The following is a 14,549-nucleotide window of genomic DNA, read 5'->3' as shown; positions in this document are numbered from 1 at the left end:
CTATCACCCATGAAGGCGTGTTCTAATTCGCTGACCCTTCCAGTGCTTCTATTCTAGTCATCTCATCTAGTAAAACGACTGCGTTACATACACTAATCAAAATCGTCAGATTTAATATTTCTTGCGGGTACGTTTACAGAGTTGACTTTGGTATGTGCTTGTATTTTAAGCTAACGAACCAAGATTAGTCGAATCGCCCTTGCGGACTATGCATCGACGAATGTGCTCTCTTTTTGAAAGAGAGCAAAGCACTCTCTAGTCAACTCGATTAGATATTGGCATTGTAATTGAGTGATGTCAAAGTCAGCTTCGGCGCTTGACAGTGGTATTGCGTCGACTAATGTCAACACACATAACATAGCGTATCTTAGTAACCAATTGAGATCAGCTGGATAGAAATCATTTCAATTCTGATAAGGTATTGTTGATGGCACGGCAGAGTAAAATAAACCAGGCAGGAGCGGTTCATTTTCGAAACGTCAAATAAGGGACCTAATACACTGTATGAACTCAAATGAACACTGACTTAAATTGAAAAATTTAATTCGTAAAAAATATAGTCCCTAGTCAAATCAGCGCTCCTGCCTGGTTAACTTTACTCTGTCGTGGTGATGAGTAGATATATGAAACTTTACTTCTTCACATTGTGATAGAAATAATAATACAAAAAAAATACGAACCTGATTAAGTGCATGTGTATTTTACGATACGTATACAATCATACACGGAGCTGTTTTCATTTCAAAATATAATCAGAATCAAAGGTTGACTTAACTACTTCAGTGTTACTCTATCCTATAATTCGATACGGGTTTGCTTGTTTCTTGGTTGCTTTTGATTGTCAATTTTCCGATATTATAGTTTCTGGTGTGTCTGAGTAGTTCAACGGTTCTGTTGGGTAAAGTAGGTAAACCAAATATATTCCAAAAATCTATGCAGGCAATGGTTGTGCACTTGATGCAAATAAATTCAAATAGACCAATGGGTTGTAATCGATTTTATCAGTGATGGAACTTGTACTCTACTGAAGGTTATTTTTATCGGTTTTCACCAAGTCATTTAATTAAATGAAACTTTGATTGTCATGATCTTCGTACGCTCAATAATAAGGTAAATGATGGAGAGTTGACCGAAATTGACAAGACCAAACTTTGAACTTGAATTTCTCATCGATTTTGGAACTATGTTACATGTAACCACTTTTATTTTAAAGATTTACCTTTTGTTTACTTAATTAACATAAATTTTATTAATTATTGAAGATTTCGTTTAACAAAGTTAATTAATTTATAAAAATTCAGAGTTAACCTACGTGAACCGTGAGTTATCCGATTTCATATAAATTCAATAAATCGTGAATTGTCCTATATACAAACGTCATAAGACAACTCGCGGTTTATTGGATGGTGAGTTGACCGATCATTTTTTCTTCATACAAATTTACACGGACAACTTAATATCACTTTTCCACTAGGTCAACTCTCCATCATTTACCTTAATACAAATGGATCACCATTAATGATGCTACTTACTACCAGCAAATTACGAATCCGAGTCATAAAATGAACATTTTCCTTTCAGAAAAACGAGTGAAAAAATGTCAGATACGAAGCCACAAGCCAAACACTTTCCGGTGAAGAAAACTCCAATGCTTCCGCCGGGAACATTTTCTGGAAAAACGGCACTAATCACTGGAGGAGGCACAGGTCTTGGAAAAGCGATGGCACTGATGTTGGGCACACTTGGTGCATCCGTTGCCATATTAGGCCGGTAAGGCATTTCCGCATGAACCAGTCACTTCTCGATATCATGTAGTTTCCTTTCGTCAGGCGTCTTCACGTCCTTGAGCAAACGGCCAAAGAATTGGAATCGCAGACCGGTAATAGGGTTTTGGCCTGTTCAGCAGATGTGAGAGACCCAGCCGCCGTAAAATCGGCTATTGATTTGGTTGAGAAGGAGCTAGGTCTTCCTACGATCATTGTGAATAACGCGGCCGGAAATTTCATTTCACCCACTGAACGGCTTTCTCCGAATGCATTCAAAACAATTATTGATATCGTTCTGAATGGAACGGCCAATGTTACACTTGACATGGGAAAAAGGCTTATTGCAGCGCAAAAGGGTAACGCTATCTTTGTGTCCAGTCACGTTTGTCCAATGTTTTGATTAAATTCATGACAGGCGCCTCATTCTTAACGATTACCACAACGTACACTTATCGTGGATCCGCATTTGTTGTCCCGAGTGCAACGGCTAAGGCAGGGATCGAAAATATGGTCAGGTGAGTGATCATAGAAGATGGGTGGTCTTCGTTGACTGCTTATTTGCAATGGCATGAATTCAATTCCTGTAAAGAGCACGGCAGAGTAAAAGTAACCCAGACAGGAGCGCTTGTTTGACTAGGGACCTGAATAATCTAGTAGCCCTATGTTTTTCGCGAATTAAATTTTTCAACTTATGTCAGTGTTCATTTGAGTTCATTTTCATACAGTGTATTAGGTCCCTCATTTGACGTTTCAATAATGAACCGCTCCTGCCAGGTTTACTTTTACTCTGCCGTGTGTAAAGAGACTTAGTCAAATCGCCAAAGTGTGAAGAAACACTGGCGTTTTTTCTCAGCAATTCATTATTCTCGGTTGATTTGTTATATCGCCTATACAGAGGTATTTTTTTCAAAAACCAACCGCCTACCGAAATCGGAGGGACTCGGATAGGGAACTCGGTAGCATCTACGACGAACTATGATCATTTTTAAATTGATTTGTTAAATTGATCATTGTTCGTCGTAGATGCTTCCAAGACCACATAGACCTTATTTACCCTGAAAGTACGTGAAATTACCTCTCTAATGACACCCCTGGTATACACGTCCTGGTATACTTTGCGTATCTGGAGAAATTTCAGTCTGAAAAGTTCGAATTTTCGGTTCTTGATCACCTCCAACGCACTTCAAGCATAGTACTCTAAATAGGGTACTGAAACTGGAGAGTATATCGAAGAAATTTTGGCAATGTAAAAAAATTCGGATACTTTTCTCATACAAAGTAGTACTCTATTTGGCAGCTGTCATTAATAGCACTTTTGCTTGAAGTGCGTTGTCACCTTCCATTAGCCATGGAAACGTCGTGGAATTTTTTTGAAGGTTGTTCTGACTTCTAGCGTCGAATGCCTTTCTAAATACATATCAAATAGTCCAATGGGAAATGCGTCCGATTTCGATAGGCGGTGAAAGAACGCCGAGAGACACAAAAAATGGTAAATTTTTTAAGGCAATCTGTTCGATCCTAGGGTCGATGGTTTATCGAATTTATCGTTTTACAAAAGGTGACGAAATAGTACATTTCGTACCTAGTACTAAAAGTCTTTTTTAGCGTGTAAAAAAGACTTTTAGTCCCTGGTTCATATTTCATATTTGACGGAGAAAAAGTCGACGAAGTCCTCGGTCCAAGATTATTTTGCTTGCTCCTTCTTGACACCAAACGATGGTCCAGAAAGGACGCGGAAAAGAAGTTATCATCGTTATAATCGAAATAGGGCATCGGTGCTCAGCTACAATTGTAGCCTACATTTGCGCGTCTCGTATTTCATTTTTGATGGTATCTTCCATCAGAATCCTTTTTCAAAAATGTACGACCGCAAACGACCATGAATGTGTTAGCTTTCAACAAAACGCAGATTTGGTTGCAGCAGTTTGAACAGCTCTGAGAAAACTGAGCAGTTTATGAAAATTTCGTTAAGAGGAAAAGTAACCTAAAAATCACTGTTTAAAAAACGCCCAAATGTATGCAAAGTCTCTTAAGGTATTAATGTTCGATCCTAGGGAATTTATCGTTTTACGAAAGGTAACGCTGACGCTGAGGCGTTTTGTTGGATCCTAGGGAATCTATCCTTTTACAAAAGGTGACGTAGTCGTTTTAGCTGATCCCAAATGTAAGACATCTTATCCGATTGTTTGGTACGTACTTCGGTCTTTTCCAATCAAAAAAGTATTTTTTCACTTTGTTGTTTTTCACACTCTAGCGATTTTTCTTGGCAATTCATCGCCGAAATGTGAACAAACGCGAAGAATAATCGCGGAAGAAACGCCAATTTAAAATTTATGTTTCTTGACGTTTCTTTAGGCTGAAGGCACACGAACAATTTTGCGTTGAAGGGATCGACAATTATGCTGCGTTTTCCATTGTGGTGAATATCGAAACGCAAATGTAGCATAATTATCGATCCCATCAACGCAAAATTGTTCGTGTGCTTTGCGCCTTACACTTCGGCGATTTTTTTTTCGTATCTTCACTTTGTAGCGATTTTTTTGGCGATTTAACAAATCAACCAAAATGAAAAATCGCTGAAGAAACGCCAAAATGTGTCGAATCTCCAAACAAAAATCTTTGCAATTTGTCTTTGGCAATACATCACGGCTATTGAATTACAACCGCTTCCGTATTTGTTGACAGATCACTAGCTTCCGAATGGGGCAGATATGGCATACGATTAAACTGTGTTGCCCCAGGTCCAATAGATACAGGTACAGATGGTGGCGCTTGGTCTAGACTGGATCCTACTGGCGCGTAAATGCATTTTCAGATTTCGGATTGGTTTTAAAAATTCACGAAATTCATAACGAAATTCCAGATTCAAGGATGTTGCCATTGATAAACTGCCGGTTGGACGATTTGGCGATCCTGCGGAAGTATCTAATTTGGCATGCTATCTTCTCAGTGACTACTCGTCTTTTATAACTGGAGAGGTAACAATTGACAATTTGATGTAGAGTTCGAAATCTAAAACCCGTTCTACACGAACGCAGACAATTCTTCTGGACGGTGGTGAGCTTGGCTTCGGCGCTGGAGAGTTCAATAACTTGACACAAGTTTCAAACGAACAGTGGGATCTTATGGAGAAAATGATTCGTCAGTCGAACGCTAAGGACAAGGCCAAACCAAAACTTTAATTTTCTCGGATCAGGAATCAGATTTTGTTACTTCGGATACGGAAAATAAATTAGGAGGATGGTCCGAGGCATGTCCTTATCTACTTTTTGAAAGTCAATTGCATTTCCAATCTTCAAAAGAAAATTTATTGTCCGTTATCCAGCCAACGGAAAGCGTTGTAAACACTTAAAATCTGCCCTTCTTCTTCTTCTGGTGATTCTTTCGTTGATGCTGACGTGGTCCTGGCGTTGGTTCAGCGGACGAAGGTGGAGCTGGTGAAACCTTAGATAAATTCTGGGCCTTGGACATGTCACTGAGAAGAAAAAATTTCGAAAATGATCAAATCACCGAAACAGTAAAAGGTGAAACGCGAAACTTACTATTGATCGGCAGCACCTGTAGCCATGCCTTGCGATCCTTTAATAACATCCTTCGATCGTTTATCTCTCTTGCGTCTGAAACCGGTGCGCTCATATTTGGGAAGCCATCGTTCCGGATCCGGTTGCACATCGATGTTGTATTCTTTCGGCAGTTTCCCTTTGCGTTTACGTTGCCTCTTCTTCTTTTGCTTGCCCAGCTCACTGCCCGGTGTACCTGGCGATTGTTCGACCTTCGCAGCGGTTTTCTTAACCGCTTTAGTGCTCATCATCCAATTCGTTGCTTCCAAATTGTCGATTTCCGTTGCATTGGTCAATGTGTCCAATGCAGGCAGTTTTTTACTGGCTTCTTGTGCCTTGTTCGGATTGAATTGTGCATAGGCAATGACCAACTGAGCCAAAATCTTCATATCTTGCGGATTCGATTTACGCAATTCTTCTAAACTGCTGGCAGCCGTTTCGGCCTCACCACCTCGTAAGTGGAATGTGGCTGCTTGTCGCCACATATCGGTCAAATCGCCACTGTTGATTTTACTCTTTTTGTACCATTCAACGGCGTCTTTTAAGACCTGAGACGCTGCAGCCTTGTTACCCAATAGAAGCGATACGATAGCCGACACGACACCGGGTCGATACTTTGCTTCACCAAGTGATTGTAGCACGTCGATTGCTCCTTTTTTGTTACCCTGAAACAGAAAGAACGGAAACGTAAACCTTCCAAACTGAAGCTCGTTGTCAATGAACACTCACATTAAGCAGAAGCAGTTGAGTGATAGCGAATTTCGCTGCCAGATCATTCTCTGGATGTGCCTTGTTGTACTTCTCCAACAGTTCGACTGCCTCTTTGTATTTCTTATCCTTGGCGTATTGACTGGCCCGAATTAACAGACCTTCGAACTCGATATCCGGATAGGTCTGAACGAGTTTATTCACAAACTGTTGGCATTGATCGGCCTGATTGGTGTACAATGTCAACAGGCAGTTATTGATTGCAATCGTTTTGTTCTGTCGAGATGTCAGTTTATGTTCACACGCCTCGCTCAGTGCAGCCCGAATTTTCTTTTTCGAATCAAAGACGTTCTGATCCTTATTGATGGCCACTGTGTTGTTACTGCACACGGCAATCAATGCAACATCGTCGGACTTAAGCTTTAAAGCATCCGCATAGATGACGGACGCTTCTTTCGATTTTCCTTGCATTTGTAAGCAATAGGCCAATTGAACCCTAATGATGGCTGACTCATCCAGAATGTCTTCCTCGGTCGAACCATCATCTTCCAATGTTTCGCGACACATTTTTTCGCTCGCACGAAGTTTTTTCTCGGCTTCGCTGAATTTTCCTCTTCCAGCCAATGCACAAGCACTGTTGTAAGCCAACTCGTACGTGTCTTCTCTAAGGTTCGAGAAGTCCTTTGTCTGGAATAAGAAAACTTATTATGGCTCTTCTTACGCAGCCGTGACCATTCCCATTACCGAGCCATCCGTGGCCAAATTGGCTGCTACTGCACTCAAATTTGTGGCCCGTTCATCTTCGTAATCGTCGCTGGAATTTTTGATTATATTTTTGTACGCCTCGAAGCATTCGTCAAACATCTCCAAGCGATACAACACCTGAGCTCGCAACTCCTTCAAGTTATCCGGCAGTGGTTTCACATCGGAATTGTCAATGGTCTTCAAAGCCTTTTCCGGTTGATTGAGACGATATTGAATGTATGCCCGTTCGAAGACCAATTGATTCAATTTGGCACGATCAATGAACTGAATGGCCTCATTGAATTTCGATATTTGGATTAAACTGACCACCTTACAGTGAGCTGCTTGGAACTCATCCGGATTGAGGGTGAGTACTGAAAAACAGGCAGTTTATTGATAGATTGATTGGACGTTCAGTTAAGCTGTGATGATTCACTTTTATTGGCTGCTTTGATGGCCTTTTCATATTCGCCACTTTGACCGAATTTATTCAATTCCGCATAATGCGAACGGATCGCTGCTTCTTTATCAATTCCTTTAGACATTTTCGACAATTTTCTACTTGCAGAAAATGGACAAAAGATTCCACGTTAACACTACAGTCACTAACGTCACACTGAAAATTGACAGCAAATGTCAAAAGTGTTTTTTTGGCTGGGACAAGTCAAAAACTGTCAAAATGTATTGAGATATGACGTAGGAACCTCGGTGGGAACTTATGATGAAACATCCTTTTATCTACGCATAATTCTTTGCGAAATATTACCACCAGCCAACTGAGTATATCCTTCAGAAAGGAACAACCTAGACCACCGAGACGAATAGCATTTTCGGAAATCCCGCCTTTAATTTAAATCTTTTTCTGTTGGGCGCGAAACCTTCAATGGACCAACAGAAATCTACCCATTCCACTCGATTTTGGCGCCGAAAAGCAATAACAAAAACACTGGAAGCAACTCAGTATATTGAGGACTATCGAGCTCCGCTTATCATGAATAGATCGGTCGTGCATCATGACTAAGAAACACTGTGAATATAATGAGCTGCTCCAAACCGAACGTTTCATCAAAGATCGACTGCAGAACGACAAAATAAACTTTTTCGGTCATGCCGAGCAGAGACAAAGTATTTACGATTTATTGGAGCGGAGTGCGACATTTGGTGAATCGAACATTGCATTATTGATTGGAGTCAGAGGTAGCGGTAAGACATCCGTACGTACATCAATCGAATATATTGAAAGTCATTTTGACGCGAAATTTTGTTGCTTCGAGAACAGTTAATAGCATCGGCGCTGCACTCAATCATTAGTAATCCAAAGCTAACGGACGTTGTTATCGTACGACTGCACGGATTGATTGACACCAACGATACCATCGCATTGAAGTCGATAACGAAGCAGTTGCAACTGGAAGAGGAAACCGACAAAAAACTGTTCGGTTCATTTGCCGAGCATCTTGCATTCCTGCTGACTTGCTTGAAGTGTGGACGTGACAGGCAATCGAGAAGCGTGATTTTCATTTTGGAGGATTTCCATCTGTTCTGCGACCACACCAACCAGAATCTTCTGTACAATCTGTTCGATTCCGCTCAATCGAATCAGGCTCCAATTTGTGTTATCGGTCTGACCAGTCGGCTGGATGCCGTGGAACTCCTGGAGAAGCGTGTTAAATCCCGATTTTCTCATCGTCAGATTATCTTGAATCCGAAAGACATTTCATTTACGGAACGACTTGATATTGTCAGGAAATGGCTGTCATTGCCCACCAAACGTGTAGGGAGATGACTGACGTCGACAATGGTCCGTTTTGTTAAAATGAATCCGATTTCCTTCTAGGACATCAAATCCATCCAATCGAACGATGAGTTCTCGAAAAACAATAAAATGGCGTGGATGAGACGATTATTCGACCAGAGAAAGTACAAGTTTTCTGCCGATTGGATTGACGAATGGAACAGTAACGTTGATGCTATAATGGAAAATGATTCGGTAAATGGCTTCTTAGCATCACAGATGGAAGCGCATTCACCGACTAACAAACACACAAATTTCGATTTGCAGGTGATCGAATCGTTCCAGCTAATCCATGACTTCAGCGAGACACTAGACGTGGTGAAAAAGATTCTATATCAACTGGTGAACGGGCTTGATTCGCCGATGTTAAGTGCAAATCACATACAAAAACTGTGCGCCGACTATTGTGACGATGGTTGTGTGAAACGGATCACAGATCTGTCCGTGCTGGAAATATGCCTGTTGATTGCAATCAAACATCACAGCGAAATATACGATCACGATCCGTTCAATTTCGAAATCATTTTCACGCGACTGAACAAATTCGTTAAATCGGCCCACATGAATCCGTACGACAGATCGATTGTGCTGGCATCGTTCGAGAAATTGCAGGTGAGTTTCGTGAAGCGTTAGATCCAGTTAATCCGAATTTATGTTTTGGAACGTGCGGTATTGAGTGTTTGTATGAAACGTTTTCGCATTGGGACAAAATTTGTTGAGTTTTCGGTGCCCAAAGCAAAACCAAATATTCATACAAACGGTCACCTTGAACAGGCGAATTGAGTGAGCGAAAGGATATCCATTGTTGACTGACAGGAAGTGTGTATATCAGTCTATTATAAAACCCCGGTTTGAAACCTTATGCCATGCCACACACTATAAAATGTTGGTTTCACGACTTTTAATTTTGAGCTACAGTCGCGAGCTCTAACGGTACAGTCGGCCCTTTATAATACCTATATCGTCTCACATCTTAAAAAATCGAAATTGATGTCGAGAAGAGAAGACATTGGTCCCAAATGACGAATGAAACTTGAAAATTTTTTTTTATAAAAAGACTGTCTGGTCTGCCGTAATTGGCATAAGGGCTTTAGTGAAAAGTTTAAACCAAATCATTCTTTTGCATAAGTCTCTTGTTCAAACTATAGCAGTGGTACAACAGGTAGGACAGGGAAACCGTTAAATTAATAACCGGTAACATCGGTTTCATTCTTACCGGTTATTTATCGAGACTTGGTTTTACTATTCATTCGTGCCGTAATTGTGTAAAAAATGAAAATATTTTTAATACAACGCAGGATTCATAGAACAGACTGAATTCGCCATTTTCTCTATTATCACAAAATTGGCATTCACATGATCCTTCTAATCTTCTAATGATGATTATGACTGGCGTTAAATTCAATTTACTTATAGCGTGACTATGCCCTGTTCTTTAAAATTCTGTGTGGTTAGCGTTTGCCTTAGGTTGAAGAACTACACTGCCGCAATTTGCATAAAAAACAATTTCTGGAAAAAGAACTAAAGAATTCTTTTGTTCTTTTTCCAGATATAGTTTTTTAATGCAAAATAGGGCCTAACACTGCCCTATTTACAGTATTCACAGTTGAATGAAAAATCCGACTAATCGATCGAGTATTGAAAATTCTGAAAAATTCTGTTTTTTATTTTGCATAATTGCGGCGAGTGCATTGGAATTCGCTTTGTAGCCAAAGTGTGAAATTGTAACAAACGCACTACGCTTCGAAATTCGGGTAATATACCGAATTATTCTAGTTTAATTTTTTTCGGTAAAATAACCGGTAATACCCCTTACAGTAATGCAAAAACCTTCCGGTTATCACTTCCCCAACAACAGGTCAAAATTTCAAATTTGTCTGGCACTACAGGTCACAGGTCTTTCACATAAAAATTTTATTTGAAAATTCCATTCGTCATTTGCACCGATTTGAATTTTCTACGATATTTGACCCAAGACCGTTGGTAAAGCCCTTCTCAAAAATCAAAGTCGTCGTACAAGATGTTTTTCATATCAGGTGTAGCGTAATAATTTAGCATAGGCTTGAAACTATGGCGCGTGTGTAAATAATTCGACCGAATTCCCCAGTCAAGATGTTGGAATTTCTCGGTAAAAAAGTTGGAATTTCCGGCAAAGAATATTTATTTTCAATCTCACTGAGGCTACCTACCTATGCAAAACCCTCTTTAAGGTTCCTGAACACATTTAGCATCATTTCAAAACTTTTCGATAATGCTGACAAACAATGTTTTTTTGTCGGGAGCGGAGCGAGAGAATGGAGCCTGACGTGTGCATAAAAATGTGCTTTTCGAAAAAAAATCAGTTCTTAAAGTCCAGACTATTTTAACTATTTCGACGTTTCCGAGATGAAGAAAATTCACCAATGATTGATTAAAGCCGAAATCGCGAGCGAAGCGAGCATAAATTTTCGTTTGATCACTATTACAGTTCAATTACAAAACTTTATTTCTATTTTCCTACAAAAGATCTCGATTCGCTGTCCGTTGTATGTTCACCTGTTATCATCTAATCAATTCCTGTTCGTTTCCGACGTTTTCGATCAATCCTCGATCACGGTGGGGTTGAACAAAACTTAAATAGAGTCGCGATACCATCTCTGATTTTTCTTCATGTTCTTATTGAGGGACGCGAGTACTGTAAGGAACCACATTTAGTTCGCGGATCCATCCAGCCGTTTCGGAGAACCGGCACCCATGGCCTTGTGGGGAAGACGAGTCAATTTGAATACAGATTGTTATCGCAACGGATAGAGGGACTAATTCTAAACCAATTCGTGTTAAAATGGCTTCCCTCGACAACCTGACCACGTAGCCACAGCCAGCTAAAGTCGAAATTTTGACTTTTTTAAATCATCCAAGATGAAGCGAGTTTGAAACTTTTTCAATGGAGATATTGGTAAAGGATTCCATACTCTATTAAACGCCGAGAATGGATTTTACAAAATTTGTCTGAATTGTACAATATTTGTAAAAGTTTATTTTCACCATCCTCGGTGAAACTTGTACTCCTCTGTAATACACAGGTTGATCCTGTCTGCAATAAAACAATAATGCCTGACCAGCCTGCAGTCTAAGCTTTACAACGATACCACGTTTGTCATACCAGCCTCCCAATAAGTATCTGTTACGACATTTTGTTTGCAGCAAGGTCACTCCACGACGAAATTTTCAATTTTCAATTTTCATCTATCTTCCAGTGACTGTTCCTTTACGATGAATGGAATTGTTATGAATTCTTCATAAATAAGTCGGTTAAAGCTGACGTTGCTAGCCGTTAGCGGAAATTTTCCACAAAAATATCTGGAAATCAGCTTTAACCGACATGAAGAAAAATCAGAGGTGGTATCGCGACTCTATTTAAGTTTTGTTCAACCCCACTGCGCGATTTCGATTGCCAAAATTTTGATTATTTCCAGATTTCCGGTCATTTCCCTATTTCAGTCCGTTTCCCAATTTCCGGTCATCTACAGATTTCTGGTCATTCCCCGATTTCCGGTCAGTCATCGATTTTCGGTCATTTTCTGATTTTTAGTCATTTTCCCGCTTCTTTTCTCCTTTTCATTATTTATTCTCGTTGGGCCAGGTATATTTCCCGGTATCCGGTATCCGGCAAAACTATGTACCGGTCGAATGTTGGTGAAGCACTTATTCAGTTTTTAACTTATTCAACCTAGCAAGGCTTCTCTGACAACAAACTTTTCTTTTTACAGAACGACGCTCTAATACGGCTGTTAAGCGAGACGTCATCCAAAGTGCAGAAAGAATTCCAAATGAACAAATTAAACATTATGGTCTGTCAGATCAACAAAGCTGTAACCAAATACCCAAATCTACCTACCGAAATCAAACAGTGGGCACAAAGTTCGTTAATTTAGAGTTAAGTTCCGTAAGACCTTTCCGTAAAGTGAATTTTTTTGTAATAAAATTGAGTCGAGACTTTAATTGCATCTTCGTCACTTGAGGGTTTTGGTTCAGGAGTTGCAGTTTTTAGCCCCGTACGAAGTACAAAGGGGCTTATAGGATTACGATGCCGTGTGTAATTGATGGAATTCGAAGCAGACGGTAAGGGCAAAGTGTTTGCCTATGTTCATAGATAACGAATCCGCAATAAAAATTTTGTCTGTCCGTCTGTCTGTCCGTCACGTCGATATCTTGAGTAAATCAAATCCGATTTCAAAATGTTTTTTTCCCTGAAAGATAGTCAAAATAGTGAGGCTAAGTTCGAAGATGGGCACATTTGGGTCGGCCCTTCGTGAGTTAGGGCCGCCTAAGTGCTTTAAGGTCTTTTGGGGATATTTACGGCAAAAAAAACGATGGAAATGCAAATGAAACGGCAAATGATAGGTATTGTCGATACCGATCCAGGAAAAAAAAGTTTATTAAAATCGGGTGAATGGACCGTGAGTTAGGGCCCTAGAAGTGAAAGGCTACTCGGCCCTAAGTGTATTTTGCATATAACTCGAGTAAATTTCATCCTTTTTTCGTAATTTTTGTTTCATTTGAAAGGTAATCGAAGTCCGAATATAATGTGGCGAAAAACGTTTTAAATTTGGGTCCTTGGACTGAGGCAGCTCCTCGGCCCTAAGTGTGTTTTGCATATAACTCGAGTAAATTTGATCCGATTTTCCTAATTTATTTTTCATTTGAAAGGTAATCGAACACCGAATAGAATGTTGTTGAAAAAATAAATAAATTTGGGTCCTGGGACTAAGGCTGCTACTCGGCCCTAAGTGTATTTTGCATATAACTCGAGTAAATTTCATCCGATTTTCCTAATTTTTTTTTTCATTTAAAAGGTAGTTAATTTTTGTTTCATTTGGAAGGTAATCGAAGGCCGAATAGAATACTGTTGGAAAAAAAATTTGGGTCGTTGGACTAAGGCCGTAACTTGGCCTTAGGCCTCTCAATAAATTAAAATTTTAGGTCAACTTGAAATATGTGTAACATTTGAAAGGAACGTCGTACGAGGCTTCGTAATTGCGCTATGCGCAATTTCTAAGATGTACACATTTCATAATAATTTGACTTCAACTACGTTTGGGGTGCAATAGGTCTACAGTCAAAGTAGGGTGACAGACGCACTAGGGTCACGTACGCAATAGATATACGGGTTCGTACGGGGCTCAGTCGCAGCAAACGCTCCGACTGTTCTGATGGCTCGTTTGTTCAAAGACGTGCATACCGTTAACATCTTTATTCCGTCAACGAATGCACTTTTGACAAATGATTTTTCAACGATGGTTTGCTTGTGTACGACTTTATGCACAATGAACATTGATACTGTTTGACACCGCCACTGTGCTGCCATAAATGTTGATTCAAGTGGGACTTTTGTCGAAAACTCTTCTCACAAACGTCACACTTAAAATTCCGAATATGCAAATGCACGCTAGCCGTGTGCTTTTTCAAATGATTAACGGTGGTGACGTTAATGTCGATACACTCTCCACACAGAACTGTATCGATCTGGATGTCGACTTAGAGCACAATTCGTCTACAACAGAAGAAAAATCTCGAAAAGTAAAACCGGTCAAAAACAAACCGAAGAGAAATCGTCAGAAGCGTGAAGGCGAGCTGTACATTTGTGATATTTGCAGTAAATCATACAAGAAGAAGGATTCCGATAGTGTTTAAGTGTGATGCTCATCGGGATGTTGTAAAAATGTGCGGCTGTAAATAATGATTCGTTCTATTGGATTAAGTTGATTTGGTCGTTGTAAATGTTGTGATGACCGCCCTGGTGTGAAATAAATTTTTCGATTATTTACGATGCGATATTTGGATTATTGTCTTAGGCCGTCGTTCCCACATCGTACAGAAAAGTTCAAGTAACCAAAAAAATGCAGATAAATTGTAGGGCTGCCGCGCTTTTATTCCGCTATAAATTACACTAGCCACGTTCACATATAATTTCATTTGCAGATAGTGAGCATCCAC

General features: G+C 39.9%; 3 protein-coding genes across 3 annotated transcripts; 2 read left to right on the top strand and 1 right to left on the bottom strand.

The window, feature by feature from the left end:
- Positions 1 to 399: 399 nt before the first annotated feature.
- Positions 400 to 4,998, top strand: LOC119066676 (2,4-dienoyl-CoA reductase, mitochondrial-like). The gene is made up of 7 exons (XM_037169304.1): positions 400 to 418; positions 1,582 to 1,770; positions 1,830 to 2,122; positions 2,182 to 2,281; positions 4,452 to 4,565; positions 4,630 to 4,744; positions 4,805 to 4,998. The coding sequence occupies exons 2-7, from the start codon at positions 1,598 to 1,600 to the stop codon at positions 4,946 to 4,948; spliced, it is 939 nt and encodes a 312-aa protein (XP_037025199.1). The 5' UTR covers positions 400 to 418; positions 1,582 to 1,597; the 3' UTR covers positions 4,949 to 4,998.
- Positions 4,999 to 5,001: 3 nt separating this feature from the next.
- LOC119066362 (signal recognition particle subunit SRP72) lies at positions 5,002 to 7,413 on the bottom strand. Its single transcript, XM_037168821.1, has 5 exons — positions 7,215 to 7,413; positions 6,779 to 7,152; positions 6,056 to 6,721; positions 5,309 to 5,991; positions 5,002 to 5,241 (listed from the first exon to the last, which is right to left on the bottom strand). Exons 1-5 carry the CDS (start codon positions 7,321 to 7,323, stop codon positions 5,115 to 5,117), a joined length of 1,959 nt encoding a protein of 652 aa, XP_037024716.1. The 5' UTR covers positions 7,324 to 7,413; the 3' UTR covers positions 5,002 to 5,114.
- A 280-nt stretch (positions 7,414 to 7,693) lies between these two features.
- On the top strand, positions 7,694 to 12,551 carry LOC119066591 (origin recognition complex subunit 4). The gene is made up of 5 exons (XM_037169185.1): positions 7,694 to 7,992; positions 8,058 to 8,552; positions 8,616 to 8,768; positions 8,841 to 9,185; positions 12,323 to 12,551. Exons 1-5 carry the CDS (start codon positions 7,792 to 7,794, stop codon positions 12,485 to 12,487), a joined length of 1,359 nt encoding a protein of 452 aa, XP_037025080.1. The 5' UTR covers positions 7,694 to 7,791; the 3' UTR covers positions 12,488 to 12,551.
- The last annotated feature ends 1,998 nt before the right edge of the window (positions 12,552 to 14,549 follow it).

The sequence above is a fragment of the Bradysia coprophila genome, chromosome II (genome assembly GCF_014529535.1).
Source record: "Bradysia coprophila strain Holo2 chromosome II, BU_Bcop_v1, whole genome shotgun sequence".
In the NCBI taxonomy this organism is placed as follows: Eukaryota; Metazoa; Arthropoda; class Insecta; order Diptera; family Sciaridae; genus Bradysia; species Bradysia coprophila.
The sequence above is the reverse complement of the archived record's forward strand: the minus strand, read 5'-3'. Positions and strand labels throughout refer to the sequence as shown.